This window comes from Carcharodon carcharias, chromosome 5, assembly GCF_017639515.1.
Source record: "Carcharodon carcharias isolate sCarCar2 chromosome 5, sCarCar2.pri, whole genome shotgun sequence".
Lineage (NCBI taxonomy): Eukaryota > Metazoa > Chordata > Chondrichthyes > Lamniformes > Lamnidae > Carcharodon > Carcharodon carcharias.
Window position 1 is genome coordinate 47,275,802 of NC_054471.1, and position 25,618 is coordinate 47,301,419.

The window sequence follows — 25,618 nt, forward strand, 5'->3', positions numbered from 1 at the left end:
AAAGGCATCCTGCAGGATAATGCTGCCCTAATCAGACCATTTCACATTGTATATTTCGCAATCACATGAATGGGCCTAAGGCTGCCACTTCGAGCCCTCAAAAGTGCCCAGTCTACCTCAGATTACCCTGGAAGGACAAGGTATCTCCAAAATATGAGCAACAGGTGAAGCTAGCTGTTTCACACTGCTACTATGCAGCAGCAACATGAATGGTATTCACCACTAACAGGATGCTGCCATCAAGCCAAAAAATGTTCTGCATATCACACAGATAAGTAATGTGGCATATGAATTTCAGTGCCAGTGTGATGCTAGGCATGTAGGCCGTACGTCACAAAGACAGGAAGATGGTATCAAACAGCATGTCTCTTGCGCTGTTCACAACGGGCAAGGATCAGACCATACCCAACCAGCCTGTGATTGCAAAACTCAAAACACAGTGTCCAACATTAGATGCGATTCTGCAATTGAACAACATTTGCTAAATAATTCTGTGTGCTAAAAATTACACTAACAACCAATTTAAGATTGTCAGTCGGATTCGCAGTGTGGCGTATTTGCGTGTACTGGAAGCTACATATATTAATACACAGGGCCCTGTTCTTTGCAGCCAGAAAGAACATGTACACACCTGTTTCAGTTAAACAAAATAAGTGATCGCCATTCACTAGTTCATGCCTCAGGACAATGCTTTGACCAATCAGAGTCCACTTGCCAACCAATCAGCACTCTCTCCTCATATAGTATAAAGCTGTTGCTTCCCCTGACATTGGCATTCTTGTGATTGTCCTCATGAGTGCAAGACAAAAAGCTTCGACAAAGTGTCTTTTCTCAGCAATAATCAAGTTATGTACCACCGCTAACCATTTCAATTTGCATAAAACTTACCTGAAATATAAATAATAAGTAGTTTACATATGAATTCTTTACTATTAAGGCATGAAGTATTCCTCCTATAAATCTTTTCTTGTTTAACTCCTCTTCCTTCTGTATAGTTCTTCCTTCAAAGAGATTTTCCATGGCATTTCTCAATGCCATTCTTCAATTGGTCAATAGTGGAGTGGTAATATATGAGCGCAATTAATCTTTATGGTTTCAGAATTGGTGATGTGTACCAAAGGAGCGTTTGTTTTAGAAATTCAGTCATGCAGTCCCCATATTTCAGAGGCTACACAGCCTTCCAGGCTGCCATGATGGCAGGCAGGGGGCGCATGCCTACTAACAGCTGGAAGTGCACTGCCCAAAATATTGGTAAAAGTAAAAAAAAAATCACCATGCAATGCCCAAGCCTGAAACAGGCATTAGACACTTTGCATGCATAAATAAGGCACCTAATACCTGTTTATAGCCTCCATTGACAGATTGGTTTTCACTGAAGAAGCACTCAAGAAGGGCAGGCCTACATTTGGCCTAAAAGGTCACAACCTGTGGCCACAAGCAACAAGGTAAGATTTTAAAGTATGCCCATCTGAATCTGGAGCCCACATTCAAAGAATGCAGAGTAATGATGGCCACCTCTTCTCCCAAGCAAGTTGCTACAGCTACCTACCCCTTCCTCCACCGCTTCCTTTCTGATCCTTCACCTTACCTCCTGGGTGCCCCCTTCATCGCTTATCTAATCAACACTGCGGGCATTTCAGGGAATCAATCTTCAATCTTAATTCCCCAGTGATCTGCTTGTTCCTGCCCGTAGCTCACCAGCCCGATGCTGACGATGGCAAGACCTCAATGATTAAGGGCTGGGATTGCTCCCTGTGCTCCTCTGGGCATGTCCAAGCTCCCAGATCTTTGAAAGTCAAAGTGCCATTCAAAGGTGTAACCTATGGGGATTAAATCATTAATTTACTATGGCCCCCAGCAAAAAGGGGGAAAAATGTTCCTTGAAGATTGCGTTAAAACGTTTTATTTGCAGAGTTTAAATATACAAATATTTATGTTAACACCCTGAGGGTGTTAACTTGATGGAACACAGTCCACAATGGGAGGTTGTACACATCTATGGAAGGAGTGCATTTGAACGAACAAATGGCTTTTTCTTGTTCTGTGATTTCTTACAGTTGTTTTTGGAGCAGCCTAGATGAAGGGTCAAACATCATGACATGGAAACAAAACCAAGTTGAAGAACTGCAGTACAGAAGAGGGAATGAATCAGGAAGCAGTGGTTAGATGATTTCAAACTTGTGTTACTCATAATGTCAATACCAATGTGTTTGGGCCCAGGAAATTTTTGAGAACTTTGTATGGAAGAAAGTCAATGGTCCTATGAACAAAGGGCCAACAAATAATGTACGAGTCCACCTCAGCTCTTATATTAAACTAAAACTCGATCTGTTGTTGAATGTGTTTGGTAGATTTACAATTAAGTTTGCTTTTCACTCAGCAGGGTCACTTCTTTCTCCTGTCACCTTCATTCCAGTACTGTTTAGTTTGCATTTCCGTTAGCCGTGAGACTGTGCGCTGAAATGCAAATATTTCTTCTGCTCCAGAAAAAATTGAAATGTCTTCTGCCTTAGTCTGTGGAAAAATAAAAATAAATGGGGGTCAAAATCTGACAGCAATTGTCGTGCCGTGGAGGTAGCATCCACACAGGCATCAAATGTAATTAGGCAGTTGTAATACAGATTACCATTTCACAGGAGTGAATTTAACTAGTTGATAACATGTTATTGTCAATGGGTTAACAGCAGCAATTAAGACAATATTGTCCTGGACACCAGAAGAACTCCACTCCTCTTTCAAAAATGTCTTTATTGAACAAAATGTCATGTTTGATTTTTACATTATTTATGTACCTGAACTGGTACATGTGATCTCAATTTAGGTTCAATTCCCATTCCAGCTGAGGTAGATTTGGGACCTGCCTCCTTACCCTTCCCCTCAAAATGGAAGGCAATGGCAAACTACCACTGACAAAAACTGCCAAGAAAATGGCTCAGGATGAAGCATCAGCAGACAATGAGCCATGAACGAATGAATGAAAAATGTAATATTTACTTGGAGGACATAATATCACTTTCACAATTGGCACCAGGCCAACACTTAATATGAGCACTGAAATATCATCAGGACTTCCATGAGAAGAGAAGACTAAATCTAACTAATAGCCCAGAAAGAGTTGAACAGACACCATTGCTGCAGTAGGTTAAATGGGCTGCTTCATCAGAGGAATTGTGAATAGAGCTGAAAACAACAAATGTCAGCAAACAGCCCCATATATTGTCTTGTGATGGAGGCAAGATCATTGGTGAATCAGCTGAAGATAGTGGACCAAGTTTGCTTCCTTGAGGAACTTCCAGAGCTGCGACAACCATAACCATCTTCTTTTTGCAGCAGGGATGACTTCAGATACTTAAAGGTTTTCATTTGACCTCCTCACTGACCCCCAAAGCATGGCATATGCTACAGTCAATCATAAACAAATTTTACAAAGTGGACTGGAACAGGTGTTAGGCCTCAATTTACATTAGCAAAGGGACTAGTGCCATTTTTAGGCAGACCTCTGAAAGACTACAGGTCACCCTAACCAATATAATGTATGTTATTCTTTCTACCACAAAATAATTGGCTCCTTAAGTGTTCCGTTTTCATCTGAAAATGGGCACTGTACGATCACATTTCAAGGACGCTGTTTGTTCTGCTACTTCAGTGTTTTCCTGTGTGGGTCCTGATGCTGCAAAGTCTATTATACAATCAACTAGGTGAGTTCAAACAACACCAATCAAACTTTTATAGGAACTTGTCAGCTAAAGTTGTGAAGGACTGAGAATGAGTGCAGAAATCGTGTGCTGGATTTTATGGGGCTCAGTGGTCTCCGCCCCAGGCTAAAAGTTGGAGTAGGGGTTTTGGGGAGGCCAACCCACCCACGATCCCGACAGCTGCCCTGCAACAATTTAACACCGGAAGGAAGTTGCAGCTTAGAGAGCTGCCAGCCATTGGGAGCCACTTCTGGGATTACAGGCCGTCCCCAATGAGGAGCCTGAACTGACAGGTAACTCTGAGGTTGGGTGGCACGGAGAGGGGAATGAGTGGGAGCGAGGGAGATGAATGGGAGGATATGGGGCTGGGTTCAATGGCTTAGGGGGGCTGAGCTAAAGGGAGAGGCCTTGGTGGGGGTGGGGGAGGCACGGTGGTGGTGGGGTGTGTAGCTCCGATGGGCCCAGGGGACCTGCAAAGGAGGTTCCTACCCCCTCACCCACCACTTACCTGACACCAGCCTGTGCAGCTAAAGGTGCTGGGCTTCCCGCATGGTGTGGGCCTCCCCCTGCTACGGGTGAAATACTGGCAGCGGTGGGATGAGGCCCTCAAGTGCCTATTAATTAGCCACTTAAGGGACTCAATAGGACCACCTGATGCCTCCCCCACCCCACGTAAAATTTCGGACAGGGTTGACGGCAGTCTGGTAGGCAGCAGGAAGGTCACCCACTGGATTTTATGTGCCTACCCGCTCCTTCAAATCTGCCAGTGGGGGAGCATAAAAGCCAGCCCCATGTCTCTTAAAGTAGATGATCAATAGATAGATCTTGCTGGGTTACAAAAAAACTTATACACCATTATTAAATAATCTTAGGTACGTAGCTAGTATTCATCATGTTCTGGCTGCAAAGTTTGGCAATTAATCTGCTGCATTTCTAGTTCAATTCTGAACCATGATTGAAAATAATGAAACAGTTATTTTAAAATTAAACATAATCGATATCAAAATGTCTATTTTGTGACTTGACGGCCACCATTCTCTATTTACTAACCAACTTAGTTATGGTTAGTAAGTGGATTTGCCTTCTCGATAAAACTCGATGGAGCAGAAACACAGTGCAGTCTCCTACTGAATGATATTGAAGTAAAGTTGGTGTGGAGCTGACCTGCTCCATGTCAGCCTGCCCCACAGCCATAGTGTGCTGTGGGCAGGCTTAACAAGGGCAAGATGGGATTTTCGCCCCTTGCTGGGGAGGAAGCCTCACCCTCTGGAGCTGCTGGCTGATCTGATTGGCTGGCAGCTCCATCAGTCCCGGAAGCACCAAGAGCGCATTGGTGGCTGCTGCCAGGTGCCAGGTCTACAAGGAGTAAGAAGGTCAAGGGATCTCCAAAGCCAGTCTGCCTGGGGTCTTGGGCAGGGAGGGTTTTCACAGGTCAGGGAGGGGGTGGGTGTTGGGTTTAAGGCTCTGAGGGGTTAGAAAGAAAGGAGGGGTTCCATCTTCGGGGGACCGCCCCCCAGTCGGCATAGGGCAGCCCCAAAGATTGACCACCTCCCCTTCCTTCCCACCCTTTGAAGAATGGAGTTAAAATATTGGGCGGTCCACATCAAACATTTCATGCCGTGGGCAGTGTATTATCAGGGTCAAAAACAAAAACAGAATTACCGGGAAAAACTCAGCAGGTCTGGCAGCATCAGCGGAGAAGAGTTGACGTTTCGAGTCCTCATGACCCTTCGACAGAACTGGGTCGACTGGCTTGGTAACAAGCTTAATTGACCCCGATTACCTATGTGAATATGGCAGGCGGGCTGTCGATTTCGATGCCTGACCACCCCCCTGTATTATGGGGGTGAGCTCAGGGGTGGGTGGAAAGATGGTCGGGTGGCCACCCACCCTATTTTACGTGCCCTCTCTGCACAGCCACCACCCCCCGCCCCCCCACCCCACCAACCACCCCCACCCCGTCGCTGGAAACACACCTGGCGAGGGCATGTAAAATGCAGTACATAGGGTGGGATTCTGACCTCCCCCAGTGTTGTGCGAAGAGAATGGATACCAATGGAGGCCAGTGTGTCTGTCCACTACAGTACCTGAGCAATGGTACACAGAGAGCCAAGAGAGGGAAAAATGAAAACAACACTCACGTGATTCAATCCTAGGTCATCTATGAACACTCTGGCATCATCCACCTGACTGTCATCATCCTTTTGAACAAACATACTCTCCAATGGCATTGCAGCTAAGCAGATAACTCTGACCTTTAAGAAAGTAAAAAAAGCATGGTTTATGATGCAATAAACCGGAAAGCTTTTCATTAGATTTCAACATAGACCTTACAAATATTTTAAAAATGTAAACAGTGCCTGATTGATAATGACAAGCAATGGTTTGTTCTCCACAAATAAATCTTCTTTCTCAACAGTAGTTCATTGTGAAACATTCATAAAAACGTTGGTGTTGCAAATTTTTTAATTTAATATGGTCTCTTATTTCTTGGCTTCTAAAAGCAGTGACTCATATTGGAAGATAGTATTATATACCTAGAGAATTATATATACCCATATATGTAATATATAGTCCCACAAGCACCTGTGGTCCTCTGAAATCTTGTAAATGTAGCCATTCTTTGTGTGTGAAGCAAAACTGTCAGTGTTAGCAAGCTATTGACCATGAGGTTAATGGCAAAAGAAATGTTTTTTCAGGGAGCACAAAACAATAGTTGGAGTTTTTACAATCAGTTACTTTATACAATCATCACCTAAAATATGTTGGAAGACTGGGCTGCATGCAAGGGGTTTGAATTAAAATCATAAAGTGCAAGAGCAATAACTTGAATAATTAAACATGAAACTTGGAAGGTGTCGCACATCCTTGCATACACTTCCAGTTGTTAGTGAGCTGTCCTGTCCAAATATTGCCTTTGGTGTTAGTTCTTTGCCTTTGCAAGTGTTAAGAATTGTAACTGACTAGGCCTAATCCCATCCACACACAACTCCCATTCTCAGGCACTCTTTACAGGCACCACTGGGTCATGATTAGATGCAGGGACAAAGGCTGAAAATTAATTTTCTGAGTCCAGAAATGCTGGCCAAGCTCAGTGTAGAGGTCAAGCCTGGGGCCTTCCACATCTATGTGGCTTGTGTAAGGCCATTTAACTGTAATGAAAGATTTTATAATATTTAGTTTGTTTTATATTAATTTCAACTTACTGTAATTTCATGCATTAAAATAGCATTGTCCTGACCAAAAAGGCTCATTGGGCAAGTACAAGGCCAATCAATCGAGTTGACCTTGCTCTGGGCTAAGTTAGAGGCTCTCAGCAATAGTGGAGAATATATAAATATAATTTATACATAGACAGGGGAAAACCTGCTATCCAATGAACCAGGTTCAAAATAACATAAGTATGGATGATGCATGAAGTCAAGATCAAGCTAGGCTAGTGATGCCCTCATTGTTAAACAGCCTCATTATCTAGATTCTTAGATGAAAAAGATAGCTTGAAGAAGGACAACTCCCACCAGCGCCTTGCATCCTTCACTCAACCCAATTACCCTCACTGAAACACTTTCTTTCTATTGCAGTAATTGTGTCTTTTATCAATAACACTACTCCCCATCCTTTCCCAATTTCCCTGTCCTTCCTCTTCACTGGAGTATTTAGCTCCCATTCATGCTCAAGATGTAGAAGGTCTCTGAATATTATATCAAACCCTGCAAGTTGAAATTGTGCTTCTAATGTGCTTGTTTTACTTCCTATGCTGAATGTATTTCTTTACAGAACTCTTATCCAAGTAAATATCCACACCCTGACCAAGGGTGTTTCCCAGGTAAGGGGAGACATGTTTGCTTGCAGAGAGTTAAAACCCCTGAAACTGACCTTGGGATCCTGACATCATTCTACCTCCTTCTGGATTTTGCAGATGGGGCTGAAGACAAGCAGGGCACCATCCTTTGATCCATTGGGTAAGTTTTTCAGGTAATTAAAAAGCCAATTAAGAACTGTTTGCACCCTCAATTCTGGATTTTCCACCTGTTTCCCGACCTGTTGTCAGCTATACACAAGAAATAGCAGGAGGAGAACACCATATGGCCCTTCTCCCTCCCTAACAACACTGTGGGTGCTACACCACATGGACTGCAGCGATTCAAGAAGGTAGCTCACCACCAACTTCTCAAGGGCAATTAGGGATGGGCAATAAATGCTGGCCTAGCCAACGACGCCCACAACCCCGTGAATGAATAAAGAAAATATCATGGCTGATCTTGGGTTCAACTCCATTTGCGCGCCGCCACCCCCCAGTGTCACCAAAGCGAGTGTAAAACAGGAAAAACTTCCTCAGTGAAACTGACAAGATGGGAAGGCTTTAATCAATATATCAAAGATTTCCAGACATAGCCATGTGAAAGGCTTTTCTCAAAGCACTTCTCTCAGAAAGCACTATCACTGCTTGACAGGTGATTGCCAACTTCGTGGAAAGGCATTTCGTCTGTCTAGCATGTCACCCACTTTCAGCTGTACTTCCCTACTGCCAGCCTTCAACACAGCATTTGCACATTGCACCTCTGGTGAAAGGCAAGAACACAAGCAATACCACCAGCAGCCTTCTCCTCAGCCACATGTCCCTCCCCAGGGAAAAGGCGGTGGACACAGAGATCCAATTGGAAGGAGGTGAGACCCTAATCTATTGGTTTCTAGGCAGAGGATTGGCTGCCTTGATATGTCTGAGCACCAGTGCCTCAAGCTCAAGTTTTCATGGCAAGCTGTTGCTGACATCTGCAGCTTCCTGAATAAGATTCCTTTCCCACTGGGCCAATTTGGCACACATTGCCAGTGATCGATAAAGTGCTAGTCACTGGAGGGTCACCATCACCACCCCCCGACCTGACCAACTCCCCCATCGTCCCCCGCCCCCACCCCCTCATCATCGCACATGGACCTTTGCCTCTTGCCAAGATGTGCAGTCTCTGCTTCTGTGAGAAAAGACAGAAGTGAGGTGTGACGGTTTGTAATAGCTTCTGTGGTAAGGAGGTGGTAAGAAAAACATTTGTGTAGGGTGACTGTGAGGCATGGTTGCAAGGCGGCATAAGGATCAGGGTAAGTGTTGGCTGCTCAGACGTGAGGAGGTGCCTGGAGAGAGAGAAATGAGTGTTGCTGCAATTTGTGTAGTTCTGAGGGGTACAATGCAGGGAAATGCTAGGAAAGTCAGAGTTTTGGGCTTAGCACCTGTAAGTAGGAAAGAGCCAAAGAGTGAGACTGTCTGGATTGTTTTCCAAAAGAGCAGCTGCAAACTCGATCAACCGAATGGCTTTTTTCAGTGTTGTACTGTTTGATGCTTCTATGAAACACTAGGAACAATTTGAAGAATCTTAACTTTGAAGCAAAATTTTGAACATGGCTTTAGGAGCAAAGGTCTAGTTAATTATGATGTTTCATCAAAAGAATTTCCAGCATTGATCTAATTAAATCCAACCTTGTGATCATAAAAGGCATCAATAAGAGTGATGAAGCGTCGTGCTTGTGTCTTCTTTGCCAAAGTCAGCATTGGTATGTTCCGGATAAATACTGTGTCAAAATATTTAGCCATTTCCAGGTAGTCACTTGCTCCAAGGGGCTGCAATTTAAAGCAGAACTAGGTTATGATACGGACTTTCATCCTGATGCTTGTTGCCTACAACTTTAATTTAGTGATTTTATTTTCAGCTTCATGCCCATTACATGAATGGTTCTTTTTTTAAAAATTGTGCCAATAAAGATGAGGAATGGAACACTACAATACCTCTAATTTGCTCAGTCCTACACCTGATCTGGGAGAGTCTTGATGTGTCTATTCTGCCTTAACCTCAGTGTAATTACACCAACCTATATTTCTCTATGTCCCACCCCTTGTGATCTCACTAGGTGAAGTTTTCAATTGAATATCAATTTGTGTTGATTTCACAACAGTTTTCACTTTGGACCCAATAGTCAACACTCCCATGATGAAAGCAAAATACTGCAGATGCTGGAAATCTGAAATCAAAACAAAAAATGCTGGAAAAACTCAAGCAGGTCTGGCAGCATCTGTGGAGAGAGAAACAGAGTTGACGTTTCGAGTCCATATGACTCTTCTTCATGCGGACTTGAAACATTAACTCTTCTCTCCCTGCAGACGCTGCCAGACCTGCTGAGTTTTTCCAGCATATTTTGTTTTTAGCCTATACTCCCATACTTGTCCTGGGGTGTTCAGGAATTAAAAATTAGTCTCTTGGGCATTGCTGTGAACAACCCTGAAGAAAAATCACAGCCACTATAAAAAATGGTTTTGTTCATTTTCTTTGAACACATTTATTAGTTATAAAAATATTGTATAGACTGGCAAAAGCTATTTAACTGGGTGGGGTGATTGGAGGTAGGCCCTCATTTGATGAACGCTCTAAGAATACATCCAATCAGAGTTAGCAACCCAAACTGATTGGGAACTAGATTAAAACTCCACAAACTTATTCAATTGCGGCTGTTGTAGGCAGCAGATAAAACAGACTTTGGCCTCATCAATCCGAGCCAGACTCATAAGCAAGTCCCTATTGGAATGCCCAATCCAACTTTGAATTCTGCATCTCAACAGAGACAAGAAACTTCCTCAGGAGGACAAAGAGTGAAATACTACAGATGTTGAAAATCTAAAATGAGAAAAGAAAATGCGGGAAACACTCAACAAGTCAGACACAAATGTGGCGAGAGTGACAAGTTTCATAACCATTCAATCAGAACAAAATATCAAAAAAGATATTATGGATGAACTTCAGTCACAACAACAGAAAGGGGGTGGAGAAAATAAACAGCATGAGCTGCAAAGTGATTAGATGGTGAACAGGAGATGATTAACTGATAGAAGTGATATAGAGCAAGGCAAAAGGAAACAGAATAAGAGAAATAAAATAAATATACTAGAATCAGAATGTGTGGATAGTTAAACTACCTAAATGGAGTGGGGATGTGCATGAAGCAAGTCAACCCACAAAACACTGTGTCATAGTGGTTGAAAACACACCAGAGTTAGCTGATAAAAGCAAAATACTGCGGATGCTGGAAATCTGAAACAAAAACAAAAATTGTTGGAAAAACTCAGCAGGTCTGACAGCATCTGTGGAGAGGAAGACAAAGTTAACATTTCAAGTCCATATGTCTCTTTTTCAGAACTAAAGAGAAGTAGAAATGTGGTGAAATATATACTGTTTAAGGGGGGGGGTGGGACAGGTGAAGCTGGATAGAAGGCCAGTGATAGGAGGAGGCAAAGGAGAGATTGCAAAAGATGTCATAAACAAAAGGTCGAAGGAGTGTTGATGGTGGTGGTACTGGCTAAAGGAGGTGCTACTGGTGACATTAAGAGTAGAAAGCAGGATGAGCAAGTGAAAGATGGCCCTAGTAGGGGTGGGGGTGGGGTGAGGGGACGATGTGGGAAAAAAGATCGAAATAGGCTAAAAGGTGGGGATAAAACAATAAATTTTAAAAATAATAATAGAAATAGGTGGGAAGAAAATATATATATAAAAAAATTAAAAAATAAATATTGAAAAAAGGGAATCAAAAAGGGGTGAGGATGGAGGAGAGACTTCATGATCTGAAGTTGTTATGCCTGCCCCTTTATGGGGTATGTGGAACATTCCTTGTTCTAGTCCAATACAGGCCCCCTCCCTCAACTCTTTCTCTGGTACATCAATGACTGTTTTGGTGTCATGTTCTTGTCTGGACTTGGAAAAATTTATTAATTTTGCTTCCAATTTCCACCCCTCCATCACTTTCACATGGTCCATCACTGACACTTCCCTTCCTTGACCTCTCTGTCTCAATTTCTGGTGATAGACTGTCCACCAATATTCATTACAAACCCACCGGCTCCCACAGCTATATCGACTACAGCTCCTCACACCCAGCTTCCTGTAAGGACTCCATCCCATTCTCTCAGTTGCTTCGCCTCCGTCGCATCTGTTCCGATGATGCCACTTTCAAAAACAGTGCTTCTATGATGTCTTCCTTCTTCCTTAACCGAGGTTTCTCATCCACAGTGGTTGACATGGCCCTCAACCGTCTCCGACCCCCAAGTCCTATCCTCTGCCCTCACGCCTTCCTCTCCCTCCCAGAACCATGATAGGGTCCCCATTATCCCCACTTATCACCCCACCAGCCTCCGCATTCAAAGGATCATCCTCCGCCATTTCTGCCAACTCCAGCATGATGCCACCACCAAACACATCTTCCCTTTGTCCCCTCCCCCCGTCAGCATTCCATAGGGACCGTTCCCTCCAGGACACCCTGGTCCACTCCTCCATCACCCCCTAAATCTCAACCCCCTCCCACGACACCTTCCCATGCAACACCTGCCCCTTTACTTCCCCCCTCCTCACCTTCCAAGAGCCCAAACGCTCCTTTCAAGTGAAGCAGCATTTCACTTGTACTTCCCTCAACTTAGTCTACTGCATTCACTGCTCCCAATGCGGTCTCCTCTACATTGGAGAGACCAAACGCAAACTGGGTGACCGCTTTGCGGAACACCTTCAGTCTGTCCGCAAGCATGACCCAGACCTCCCTGTCGCTTGCCATTTCGACACACCACCCTGCTGTCATGCTCACATGTCCAATCTTGGCCTGCTGCAATGTTCCAGTGAAGCTCAACGCAACTGTGGAACAGCACCTCATCTTTCCATTAGGCACGTTACAGCCTTCTGGACTTAACACTGAGTTCGACAACTTCAGATCATGAACTCTCTCATCCATCCTCACCCCTTTTTGATCCCCTTTATTCAATATTTATTTTTTAATTTTTATATATTTTTTTCTCACCTATTTCTATTATTTTAAAATTTATTTCCATTTATTATTTTATCTCCACCTTTTACTCTATTTTGATCTTTTTTCCCCACCGTCCCCTTCCCCCACCCCCGCCAGGGCCACCTGTCATCCTGCTTTCTACTCTTAATGTCACCAATAGCTCCTCCTTTAGCCAGTATCACCATCAATAACACTCCTTTGACCTCTTGTTTAAGACATCTTTTGCAATCTCTCCACCTATCACTGGCCTTCTATCCAGTTTCACCTGTCCCAACCACCACCCCCCACTTACACAATATATATTTCACCACATTTCTACTTCTCTTTAGTTCTGAAGAAAAGTCATAAGGGCTCGAAACGTTAACTCTGTCTTTCTCTCCACAGGTGCTGTCAGACCTGCTGAGTTTTTCACAGAATTAGCTGATACTGTCCGACTACTATCTTAAATTGGCATTGGGGTATCGGGCAAAAAATAAATTAATGACAATTTGATATATTTTACTTCAGGTGAGATCTAAGAGTATTTGAATTTCAGTAAGCTCACAACATGCCACATAATTGTTAAACTCTAAACTGATCAATAATTTCAAAATATATCCAGTATGTAGTGGTCCTAGCCAAACTTTCATGGTGTTCCTAATGATCTGCTGTAGTATACTGTTATATTCTGCTGCTGAGATGCAGTTGTACTTAATCTGGCCTATTCCTTTAAGGCTACTGTTCAAATGATCCTGGTAATGATCCAATTAGAACCTAATCTAGGTAACTGTTTAAAAAAATTCTTATGATGTGGGTAACACGGGTCAGGCAGTATTTATTGTCCACGCCTGATTAATACACAGAAGGACTGAGTAAGTTGGCAGGTTTCCTTCCCTGAGCCATTTGGATGTGTGTGGTTATCCAGCAACTTTCATTGTTATTTTCTGGTGTTAACTCACAAATTATTCAATTTATTTAACTTAATTTATTGAATTCAATTCCATAGCTTCTGTGAATTCATCACCAGGTCTGGCTAATAAAAATAGAAAACACTGGAAAAACTCAGCAGGTCTGGCAACACCTGTGGAGGGAGAAACAGAGTTAACGTTTCAAGTCCAATATGACTCTTCTTTGGAACCAGATCTGGCTAGACCACTTAAAACAATATAGGGCAATGCTCTCGATCGCTAAAACCACTCCTGCGCCTATTTTGTATGCCCACTATTCAACTATCATCCAGGAAGGCAAAGATAATCCCAGCTTCTCTTCTCCATCACTATCTTCTTAAATCCCTCTCCCCAGTCTCTTCCACCCTCACCTGCAACAATAACTGCAATGAGCTCATGGACATTTAAGCTACAAAGGTTGAGACAATCCGTTTAGCTGCTTCTGCTGCTACCTTCCCTTTCCCTGGCTCACCAGGCCTAACTCCCTTTAAGATTCTCCCAGCCCTACTGCTGAATCTGCATCTTTCTCTAGTTTCTCTCACATCTCCCCTCATACCATCTCTGAGCTCATCTCATCAATGAGACTCACCTGCCTTCTAGACCCTACACTGACTAAATGTTTGACACTTAAATTCCTTTCCTGACACCTGTGTTAACTCTCTCCTCAGGTTCTGCCCTTCTACTTAAAATCTGCTGTAACCACCTCCTAAAAATCGCTTGACCCTCTCCCTCCTTACAATCTTCCACACCATTTCCAGCCTTTCCTTTTCAAAGTCCTTGAAGGTGTTTTACCTCTCATCATTTTTTAGAACTTGTTTGAATCCCTCCAATCAGGCTTCTGCCCCCTTCAAAGTACTGACTCTTATCAAAGTTACAAATGACATCCTGTGTGACTGAGACAAGGGTAAACTATCCCTCCTTGTCCTGTCCAAAGCCTTTGACATGACTGACCACAAAATTCTCTTCATTATCTCCTCACCATCAGTCTGGTTGAATGGGACTGCACTTGCCTGGTTTCATTAATATGTCTGGTGTCTCCCAAGGATCTGTCCTTGGTGGCTCCTATTTCCCATCTACATGCTACACCTCGGTGACATCGTCTGAAAACAAGGCATCAACTTCCATACGTATGCTGACGACACCTAGCTTTACCTCACCTCCACCTTTTTTGACTCCTCCTTTGTCTAATGTCTGAATGCTTGTCTGACATCCAGTATTGGCTGAGCATAAATGTTCTTCAATTATCTTTTGGGAAGACTGAAGCCATTGCTACATTGCGTTCTCTAGCCACTGACTTCATCTCTTTCCCTGGCAACCGTCTGAAGTTGAACCACGCTGTTCGCAATCTTGGTGTTCTTTTTGACCCTGAGGATGAGCTTTCCACCCCAAATCTGCACCATCAGTAAGACTGCCTTTTCTCACCTATGTAATATTGTCAGACTTTGTCCTCGGCTCAGCTCATCTGCTTCTGAAGCCTTCACCCATATCTTTATTACCTAGACTTTATTATTCCAGTGCACTCTTGGCCAGCCTCCCACATTTTACCCTCCGCAAACTTAACGTCTTTCAATACTCTGCTGTCCATGTCCTAACTCATACTAGGTCATGCTGAGTTATCTCCCTGGTGTTTGTTGACCAACATTGGTTCCCAGTCAAGCACCGCCTTCATTTTGAAATTCTCATTCCCGTTTCAAATTCTTCACTGGACCTGATCATCAGTAAAGTGATGGAAGGGGTCATCAACAGTGTGATCAAGTGGCACTAACTTAGCAATAACCTGCTCACTGATGCTCAGTTTGGGTTCCGCCAGGGTCACTCAGCTACTGACCTCATTACAGCCTTGGTTCAAGAGAGACAAAAGAGTTGAACTCCAGAGGTGAGGTGAGAGTGACTACCCTTGACATCAAGGCAGCATTTGACTGATTATGGCATCAAGGAGCCCTAGCAAAACTGGAGTCAATGAGAATCAGGAGGCAAACTCTCTGCTGGTTGGGGTTATACCTAGCACAAAGGAAGATGATTGTAGTTGTCAGCGGTCAATCATCTCAGTTCCAGGGCATCACTACAGGAATTCCTCAGGTTAGTGTCCTAGGCCCAACCAATCATCAATGACCTTCCTTCCAACATAAGGTCGGAAGTGGGGATGTTTACAGACAATTGCACAATGTTTAGCACCATTCGCCACTCTTCCGATACTGAAGTAGTCCATGTACAAATGCAGCAAGACCTGGACAATATCCAGGCTTGTGCTGACAAGTGGAAAGTAATGTTCGTGTCATACAAGTGCCAGGCAATGACCATCTTCAATAAGAGAGAATCTAACCATCGCCCCTTGACATTTAATGGAATTACCATCGCTGAATTCCCTACCATCAATATTCTGGGGGCTACCAATGACCAGAAACGGACTTGGACTAGCCATATAAATATTGTGACTACAAGAGCAGGTCAGAGGCTAGGAATCATGTGGCAAATAACTCACCTCCTGACCTCCCCCCAAAGCCTGTCCACCATCTACAAGGCACAAGTCGGGAGTGTAATGGAATACTCCCCACTTGCCTGGATGCAGCTCCAACAACACTCAAGAACCTTGACACCATCCAGGACAAAGCAGCCCATTCGATTGGCACCCCTTCCACAAACATTTATTCCCTCCACTATCAACGAACAGTAACAGCAGTGTGTACCATCTACAAGAGGCACAGCAGAAACTCACCAAGGTTCCTTAGGCAGCACCTTTCAAACCCATGAATGCTACCATCAAGAAGGACAAGGCCACATGAGAACGCCACAGCCTGGAAGTTCCCCTCGAAGTCACTCACCAACCTGACTTGGAAATATATCACTGTTCCTTCACCAACGCTGGGTCAAAATCCTGGAATTCCCTCTCTAACACCATTATGGGTGCACCTACACCACAGGGGCTGCTGTGGTTCAAGAAAGCAGCTCACCACTTTCTCAAGAGCAATTAGGGAGGGACAATAAATGTTGGCATAGCCAGTGACACCCACATCCTGTAAATGAATAAAAAAAATTGCCCCATACACATTTCTATAAACTCTTTCAGCCCTACCACCAACCCCACATCACTGAGGTCCATCAATTCTGGCCACTTGAGCATTTCCAATTTTAATCACAATAACACTGGCAGCCGTGCCCTCAGTTGCCTAGGCCCCAAGCTCTTGAATTTCCATCCTACATCTCTTCCTTGTCCACCTCTCTCTTTCTTCTGTCTTAAGATGCTCTTTAAAACCTACCTTTTCACCAAGCTTTTTATCATCAGTCATAATATATCATTATGTGGCTCAGTGTTACATTTTGTTTCATAACACTCGTGTAAAGTGCTTTGTTAAAGGCAATTAGTTGCTGTTGTTATATTGAATACAACCTCTGGGTTTGCTAGCCAGTATAGTAGCTGATATGCTACTATAAACTCTGGAGGTCAGTAAGAGGTCAATTGCATGTTTTTGACTTTAGGAGTGGAGAAGCTGTGTTTTGTTAAACAAGCCTTATATTTAAAACAAAAACATAATTACCTGGAAAACTCAGCAGGTCTGGCAGCATCGGCGGAGAAGAAAAGAGTTGACGTTTCGAGTCCTCATGACCCTTCGACAGAACTGAGTTCTGTCGAAGGGTCATGAGGACTCGAAACGTCAACTCTTTTCTTCTCCGCCGATGCTGCCAGACCTGCTGAGTTTTTCCAGGTAATTCTGTTTTTGTTTTGGATTTCCAGCATCCGCAGTTTTTTGTTTTTATTATTTTAAGACTTATATTTATTCGTTCATGAGAAGTGGGTGTTTATTGCTCATCCCTAATTGCTCTTGAGAAGGTGGTGTTGAGCCACCTTCTTGAAACACAGCAGTCCATGTAGTGTAGGTACACCTATAGCGCTGTTAGGGAGGAAGTCCCAGGGTTTTGACTCAACGACAGTGAAGGAACGGTGATATTGTTCCAAGTCAGGGTGTTTTGTGGCTTGGAGGAGAACTTGCAGTTGCCGGTGTTTCCATGTATCTGCTGCCCTAGTCCTTTTCGGTGGTAGAGATCGCGAGTTTTAAAGGTGCTGCCTAAGGAATCTTGGTGAGTTGCTGCAGTGCATCTTGTAGATGGTACTCACTGCTGGCACTGTGTGTTGGTTGTGGAGAGAGTGAATGTTTAAGGTGGTGAATGGGGTGCCAATCAAGTAGGTTGCTTTGTCCTGGATGGTGTCGAGCTTCTAGAGCTGTTGGAGTTGCACTCATCTAGGCAAGTGGGGGATATTCCATCACACTCCTGCCTTGTGCCTTGTAGATGGTGGATAGGCTTTGGGGAGTCAGAAGGTGAGTTACTCTCCGCAGAATTCCAAGTATCTGACTTGCTCTTGTAACACAGAATTTATATGACTGGTCCAGTTCAGCTTCTGGTCAATGGTAACGCCCAGCATTTTGACAGTGGTGGATTTAGCGATGGTAACACAATTGAAGATCAAGGCAAGTTGGTTAAATTCTCTCTTGTTGGAGATGGTCATTGCCTGACACTTCATTAATACGCATGTTACTTGCCATTTATCAGCCCAAGCCTGAATATTGTCCAGGTCTTCCTGCACAAAGACAAGGGCTGCATCAATATCTGAGGAGTCATGAATAGTGCTGAACATTGTGCAATCATCAGAAAATATCCCCACTTCTGACCTTATCAGGAAGGGAAGGTCATTGATGAAGCAGCTGAAGATGTTTGGACCCTGAGGAACTCCAGCAGCGATGTCCTGGAACTGAGATGATTGACCTCCAACAAGCAGAACTATCTTCCTTTGTGCTAAGTATGGCCCCAACCGTCTTTTGCTTCTGTGATATTTTCAAGTGTGCTATCTCCAGTGGAATGCCCCAGTACTGCATGTAAGAAAATATAGGCCAGAATTTTACGCTCCCCCACCTGCTGGTTTTTAGGTAGGGGCAGAGCCTGAAAATGAAGGAATGGGCTTCCCTCCGGGTTCCTGCCCACCCCGACCACACAGTGATTTTACATTGGGGCAGGCAAGGTCTCGGAAAGTTAGCCCTTGCCCCAATTGTCAGATGGCGGCCCACCATCCGACAAATTCAGGCCATAGAAAATCTCTCTCGGTCTTATCAACAGTAAGTCAGTGGTAGCAGTACTTGGGGGAGGAGCAGGATCATGCCATTTTATGGTGTTGGAGGAATGGCTGCATGGTTTTGAAGCAGGGAGAATTTTTTAAAAATTTATTCTTTCACAGGATGCTGGCCTCGCTGGCAAGGTGAGTATTTGTTGACCATCTCTTACTGCCCTTGAACTGAGTGGCTTGCTGGTCATTGCAGAGGGCAATTAAGCATCAACCACAGTGCTATGAGTCTGATGTCACAAGTAAGCCAGACCAGGTAAGGACAGCAGATTTCCTTCCCTGAAGGACATTAGTAAAATCAGATGGGCTTTTACAACAATCGATGATAGTTGCATGGTCACCATTACCAAAAGTAGTTTTCAACTCCAGATCTATTTAATTGAATTTAAATTTCACCAGCTGCCACAGTGGGATTTGAACCCATGTCCTGACAGCATTGCGCAGACCTCTGGGTTACTAGTCCAGTGACGTTATCACTACACCACTACCACTGACAAGTGGCAAGTAACATTCGCACCACACAAATGCCAAGCAATTACCATCACCAACAAGAGTGAATCTAACCATCGCCCCTTGACATTCAATGGTATTACCACTGCTGAATCCCAAACTAGAAACATCCTGGAGGTTACCATTGACCAGAAACTGAACAGGACCAGCCATACACGAGCAGCTCAGGGGCTAGGAATCCTGTGGCGGGTAACTCACCTTTTAACTCTCCAAAGCCTTTCCATCATCCACAAGGCAGAAGTCAGTAATGTGATGGAATACTCTCCTTTTGCCTGGATGAGTGCAGCTCCAACAACACTCAAGAAGCTTGACACCATCTAGGACAAAGCAGCCCGCTTGATTGGCACCACATCCACAAATACTCACTTCCTCCACCACCGACACACAGCGGCAGCAGTGTGTACCATCTACAAGATGCAGTGCAGGAACTCACCAAGGCTTCTTAGACAGCACTTTCCAAGCCCATGACCGCTACCATCCAGAAGGATAAGGACAACAGTCACAATGGAACACTGTCACCCCTCCAAGTTACTCACCATCTTGAGTTGGAAATATATTCCTGTTCCTTCACTATTGCTGGGTCAAAATCCTGGAACTCCTTCCCTAAAAGAACTGTGGGTGTACGTACACAACATGAACTGCAGCAGTTCAAGAAGGCAGCTCACCACCATCTTCTCAAGGGCAATTAGGCATGGGCAATAAATGCTGGCCTAGCCAGCGACGCCACATCCCATGAATGAATATAAAAAAAATTTCCCCAATTGTAGGGTGTGATTATAATGTGAATTATTTGGGTCAGCTGTCTAGGAGAATTAGAGGTGGCTGATAGGACTTGCAATAGTGGACGAATGTTGGGTTCTTGGAGCTTTGGGTCAGTGTTGAGGGGGAATGGAATGAATGGGACAGGTTGCTAGGGCTTGGACCCATGGGTGAATGGGCAGCGGGGTGCTTGTCTTGACAGCCGGGAGGGAGCTGGTCCTGTGATGTGCAAGCATTTAAGAGGAAGTGGTCAGCAATTTACAACCAAAACCTCAAAGCAGGCTTTACCAAAATTATGAAATACTATCTTTGACAGGGTGTCAATTTAAAAATAAGAGCTGTTGGAAGTTAAATTTAAATAAGTAAATCAGCCATAAACCTGACAGACAGAACTTACCTGCAAATAATTTTTTAAAAATTGCCTAATGAGAACAAACTTCCTCCACAATTAAACCAAATTGACAATTTTGGGGGCTGGGGGGTGGGGAGGTGGCGGGGTGGTGGTGCATGGGTTGTGATGGGGGGTTAGCACAACTTGCACAAATTAAATGAATCAGCCCTCTGTGGGCTAGTGGCAATTTAAAAGAACAGGTTCCTGCCACATTAAGCCAATGGGCATCTCCTGAATTAATGAGTTAAATTCAGCCTCAGAATATGCGCTTTCCCCAAATTAATTTTTAAAAAGCAGTCTTCTTTGTGAAAGGGGTTGTGGCGAATTAATTATTTTTAAAAAGGGGGTTCAGACAGAAGAAACAACAAGAAAAATAAAAATTTAAAGCTAGGTTAATGAATTAATTAAATTAATGAGCATTGGGAAAAGAAGTAACCAGAAGTTTCAAGCTGTGAAGGATGACAAAATTGCTTAGATGGTGACAGGAGAGCTGGGTGTGTTCAGAGCTAGGAGACGGAGTTGGAACTTTAGGAAGGGTGTCAACGCTAGGGATAAGGTGTTTAAAATATTCATTTAAGTGATGTCATAAACGAGAAGTTTTAGTTATCAGGAGAGAAACCTGACCTCCTTTGGAAACCTGACTTTTTTTAGAAAAAAAGTAAAAAGGAGTTCTGATATTAGTGTGGAAAATTGAGCGTAAATCAGGAAAAATCTACTTCCCATTGGCTTGTGACTCTCATTAGAAGCCTTAAATTAAATACTGTAAGCATTAGACCAAAGGGAAAGGTTGGAAAGAAATTTTTGAAATGGAATGGGAGAAATGGAATGTCCTACTAGAAGCTGTAGTGAAAGCAGAATCCACAATAGTTTTTAAAAGGGAAGTGAATAAATAGTTCAATTATTTTAAAGAACATGGGGACTAAGTGGAGAGCTTTTTCAGAGAGCTAACACAAGCACAATAAACTCCTTCTGTGCTGTAAAATTCTCTGACAAAGGAGAGGCTTGGTCACGCGGACAGGTTAGGTCAAGCAGGATTGAGCATATGAAAACAGTTATGAACCAGCTAATAAAAGCTCTCCAAACAAATGTTTGAAATGCGACAAAAAGCTATGACATGCAAGCATGTTGAAGGTAGACATGATACAAAATTATGACCAGAAGTAGCTTGAAACTGACAGCAAAAGCTGACAGGATATGCAAAACTTTGGATTTATTATAGATAATAATAGATATGGCAGATCAAAGGTATTACTCCAAAGTGAGCAGGAAAGTAGGATCAGAGGAGATGCATTTAAATTAGTGAAAGTTAAGTTTAAAACAGTTTACTATAGAGAAAGTTTCCTCAAGAAGATATAATGCATCAGGAAGAAAGACAGAGACAAAAGCATTGGGATACTCAAAAATGTATTTGGATGCTAAATCAGGAGATCTAGGGTATTAACAGCAATAACCTTCACTGAGCTGAAGAGCATTTTCTCATCCTTGACTTTGAACTGAAGTATTTACCTCATCCTAAGTTCACATCAAATCTGGTGAATTGCTAAAAACCAAGGGCCAAAATATCAGCCTCCACCGGAGCTGGGGACGGAGACTCCATTCACCTGCCGGCCTTTTTCACGGAGAGATGTGGTGGATAGCCATCACGGCTCATTAAGAGTCTATCAAGGTCGACTTGATAAAGGAGTGGGATTTTCCAGAAGGGGCCCAGCATTCCAGGCAGGCCTACAAGTCCTCTCTGCATCCCTGGGTGCATGAAAGGTCACAGACCGCTCTGTAGAGGAGCTCCCCTCTACCTCCTTAGAGTGGTGGCCTGGCACAAGATTGTTTTTTATTTATTAATTAAAAAAAGTTGGAGAGAGGGCTGCTCTATCTTGAAGTGCCCTCTCCCTTACTTAACTACTATTGCAGTCTATGGCACCTTTCAAATTGGAAGACCTCTGATTGAGGTCGGAGAGCTCGTCTCCAGCCCAATTAAGGGGGCACCCCTGTGAAAATCACAATGAGCGACCTGAGGTATGCTTGCACCCAGAAAATGTCCCAACCTCTGTTTCCAACTCTGGAGGGAAAATCCTGTCTCAAATCTCTTGTTTCATATGCTCGAGGTAATAAATGACCGTTTTCTCTAAGCAATTGTTTGTACTTAGAATCAGTTGCATGGTTACCATCATATGAAACACTCCAGTTTCTTCTATTTGTCCAACTAGCTTGCTGTCTACTTTGACTTTGAGCTGGCAGTTGACAGTAGAGCAGATATCAATATTACTTTGCTACATTAATTACTTTCAGGTCAGTAGTGACTGTTTCCTGACCAGCTTTTCATTACCTTTACTTTGTAGATTATCTGCAAGAATGCTTTCTAATTTCACTTATTGCTTAAGTACCCAGAATATCAAAACTACTTAAACAAACAAAAATACAACCTTAGTTGTACAGCACTGGTTAGTGCAATGTCAAAGGTCTGGATTGCCACAAATTGGCCATTTGGACCTTACAGGACAAGTTCTTAGTCTCAGCTATGCTGTCACAGTAGGGTATCAATTGGTTCCCTATTTGAAAAGCAGGAGGAGAAAAATGCAGAGGATATCTAACCCTGCTCGAGTGTCTCCTAACATCTTTTTACAGTATATCGCTGGACGAAACCAGGAAACATGTGGTGTCTTCTTGAACTGCTGGAGTCCATGTGATGTAGGTATAATCACAGTGCTGTTAAGGAGGGAGTTCCAGGATTTTGACCCAGTGACAGTGAAGGAATGGCAACATAGTTCCAAGTCAGGATGGTGTGTGGCTTGGAGGGGAACTTGCAGCTTGTGGTGATTCCATCCATCTGCTGTCCTTGTCCTTCTAGGTGATAGAGGTCGACGGTTTGAAAGGTGATGTCGAAGGAGCCTTGATGAGTTTCTGCAGTGCATCTTGTAGATGCTGCATGCTGCTGTCACTGTACGTTGGTGGTGAAGAGAGTGAATGTTTAAGGTGGTGCTGGGGTGCCAGTCAAACAGGTTGTTTTGTTCTGGATGGTGTTCAGCTTCTTAAGTGTTGTTGGGGTTGCACTCATCCAGGCAAGCAGAGATTATTCCATCACATTCCTGACTTCTGTCTTGTAGCTGATGGACAGGTCTTGGGGAGACAGGTGAGTTACTCACTGCAGAATTCTCAACCCCTTACCTGCTCTTGTAGCTACAGTATTTATATGGCTGGTTCAGTAAATGCAAGTCTTTCTTTATTTAATAGATACTATCTGAGAGATAAGGATTGGGCTACTGAAGCATGCTACAAAAATCCAAAACCAGTGCCCATGAAATGCGTGGCTTTGTTGAGTGGTATCACAAACAACAAAGATTGATTTTTACTTATCAGGTGGACTTAAATCTTTTCCTGCAATGAATAATTTAGAGTCAAAAGTACCAATATAGTTTTACCATAAAGAAGAGGGGGAAAAAATCATACAAAGCTTTAAGTACAATTCTCATTATGGCTAAAAGCTTACTTCCTTTATGAGGCTGATGTGTCAAAGTAGAAACATGCAACGCAATGAGCTTCAGCTTTTCATCAGCAGCCCACTTCAGTTAGCGCATCAGAGTTGTTCACATCCTATCTTTTGTTCTTCTCCCATAGTACTTTTTTACGAAAATGGAATGATTTAATGCATGCTCCATCAGCATCATTTCAACTCCAGGATTATTATTTATTCTCTTCACCTGGACAGATTCTGCACTGTTCAGTAGGATGTTGAGTCTTTTGTCTGGCTACATTAGTTATTCTAGGCAGAAAAATGCTGTGGATTTTCAGGAAGTAAAACATACAAAGTGCTCTGACTCTGAAGATGCTTTTAGATCAGTCATTATATTTCAGCAACATGGTTATTTACTCTTCTGCCAAAACACAGTGTATGCAAGCAGGAGAGTATACTGGTGACAGAGGCATATCTGAGCACCAGATTGATGGTTTTCTCTTTCCAGATCAGCCACATGGCATTATTATTCACTATCTCTTATAATGAATAGTATAATTGAATAATCAATGATCCTTTGTGGCAAAGCAGTGGCTACTGAAAGTCAGTTAATTGTAGCATTTAGAGACCATATAAACAAGTTTGGTGCCAACATAAAGTGGAAAGCAGTGAATACATCTTGGTGATAGAATTTTTATCGTACTTGGGAGGGTAGTACAGAACGATGACTTTGAAAGACAGGTGAGAAGGTGCAACAAGGTGAGATGCTCAAAGGAGGAGAAAGTGCCAGTGGAGTAGTGGAGTAGAGGCTCAGGCCAAAGTGCAATCTGGTGATAAGTGCAACACTGTAACTGCCACAGTCTTGGTGGTGCAAGTGGTGGAAGGTACAGCCAGGTTGGGCAGGCGGGGGGAGGGGGCTTCATTAAAGAGGAAACTGTTGTCACCCCTCATCCAGGTCTCTATTAAGGCCATGATGGTGATGCAATCATCCACAGAAAGCTCATGGATGGCAAGGGCCTTGTTCACAAGTGAATGGATATTCTGGAGGGAGATGTGTAGAGAGACAGTGAGGACTGAGCCCCTGGCAGAGTCTACAGGGTCAGAGTGGGAAGGGATTAAATCAATGGAATTGGAATTCCCTGCATAAGCCTCTTGGTCTCTCAACCTTTAAAAACCTTATCAAGACTCATTTCTTTGATCAACCTTTTGGTCAGTCCCCTGATCACTCCCTGCCAGCTTGATGTCCATTCTCCTTACAACTACTAGTAAAACACGTTTTAAAGTTTTCTAACCTTAAGGACTCCATACAAATATAAGCTATTACCAGAAGGGAAATAAAGAAAGTGCATTGCTCCATTAAGGTCAGTAAAATATAATCAGAAAACACAAATATAGTAAGATAGGTTCACGGTTGTCAAATTAGAAGTATAGTTTCAATTTTCCTCCAGCTATTCTCCTAGTTTGCAGCAAATGTAATACTACTCCTCAGTATAATAATTCCATCATTAGATCTAAAGCTTTATGATTATACAAACATGGTTAAAGAACATTGAAGTAAGTAAACAATGACCTTTAGCATCTTCTGCTCACAACTAAATGAGTGTACATTTAAGGCCAAGTGTTTGCATCACTTGAAGTTTCTTATTCAGTTGTGAAAGTTATCTCAATTCTCAACCAGAAGCAAGTTTAAATTTCATCAAGTTGAACAGACAGGAAAGGGAAGATAGGAATGAAGAAAAAGCTATGAACTACTTCTCATTAGAATTTCTTGATATGCAAAACCATAAGAGGTATCTGGTTCTGTTTTCCATTATGGCTAAATTTAATTCTCTAACTGAAGTTCAGTCCAACTACCCTACCAGTGTACTTTACTTCCTTTCACTGCAACAAAACAGGTATCTCTTTCAACTTCCCCAAATAAAATAAATGAATGACTTATAAAAATGCACAATAAGCAATTTGTGCTCA

The 25,618-nt window shown here is 43.1% G+C and overlaps 1 protein-coding gene across 2 annotated transcripts in view; it reads right to left on the reverse strand.

The window, feature by feature from the left end:
- Positions 1-1,887: 1,887 nt before the first annotated feature.
- Positions 1,888-25,618, reverse strand: part of afg1lb (AFG1 like ATPase b) — a 154,266-nt gene continuing 130,535 nt past the window's right edge. The window contains exons 11-13 of one of the 2 annotated variants that reach the window (XM_041187263.1): positions 9,166-9,306; positions 5,837-5,950; positions 1,888-2,514 (exon numbers count right to left, since the gene is read on the reverse strand). In XM_041187263.1, the coding sequence (XP_041043197.1) occupies positions 2,386-2,514; positions 5,837-5,950; positions 9,166-9,306 (384 nt within the window). In that variant the 3' untranslated portion in view covers positions 1,888-2,385. The remainder of the gene's footprint in view (positions 2,515-5,836; positions 5,951-9,165; positions 9,307-25,618) is intronic. The other variant, XM_041187264.1, reaches the window with a different exon arrangement.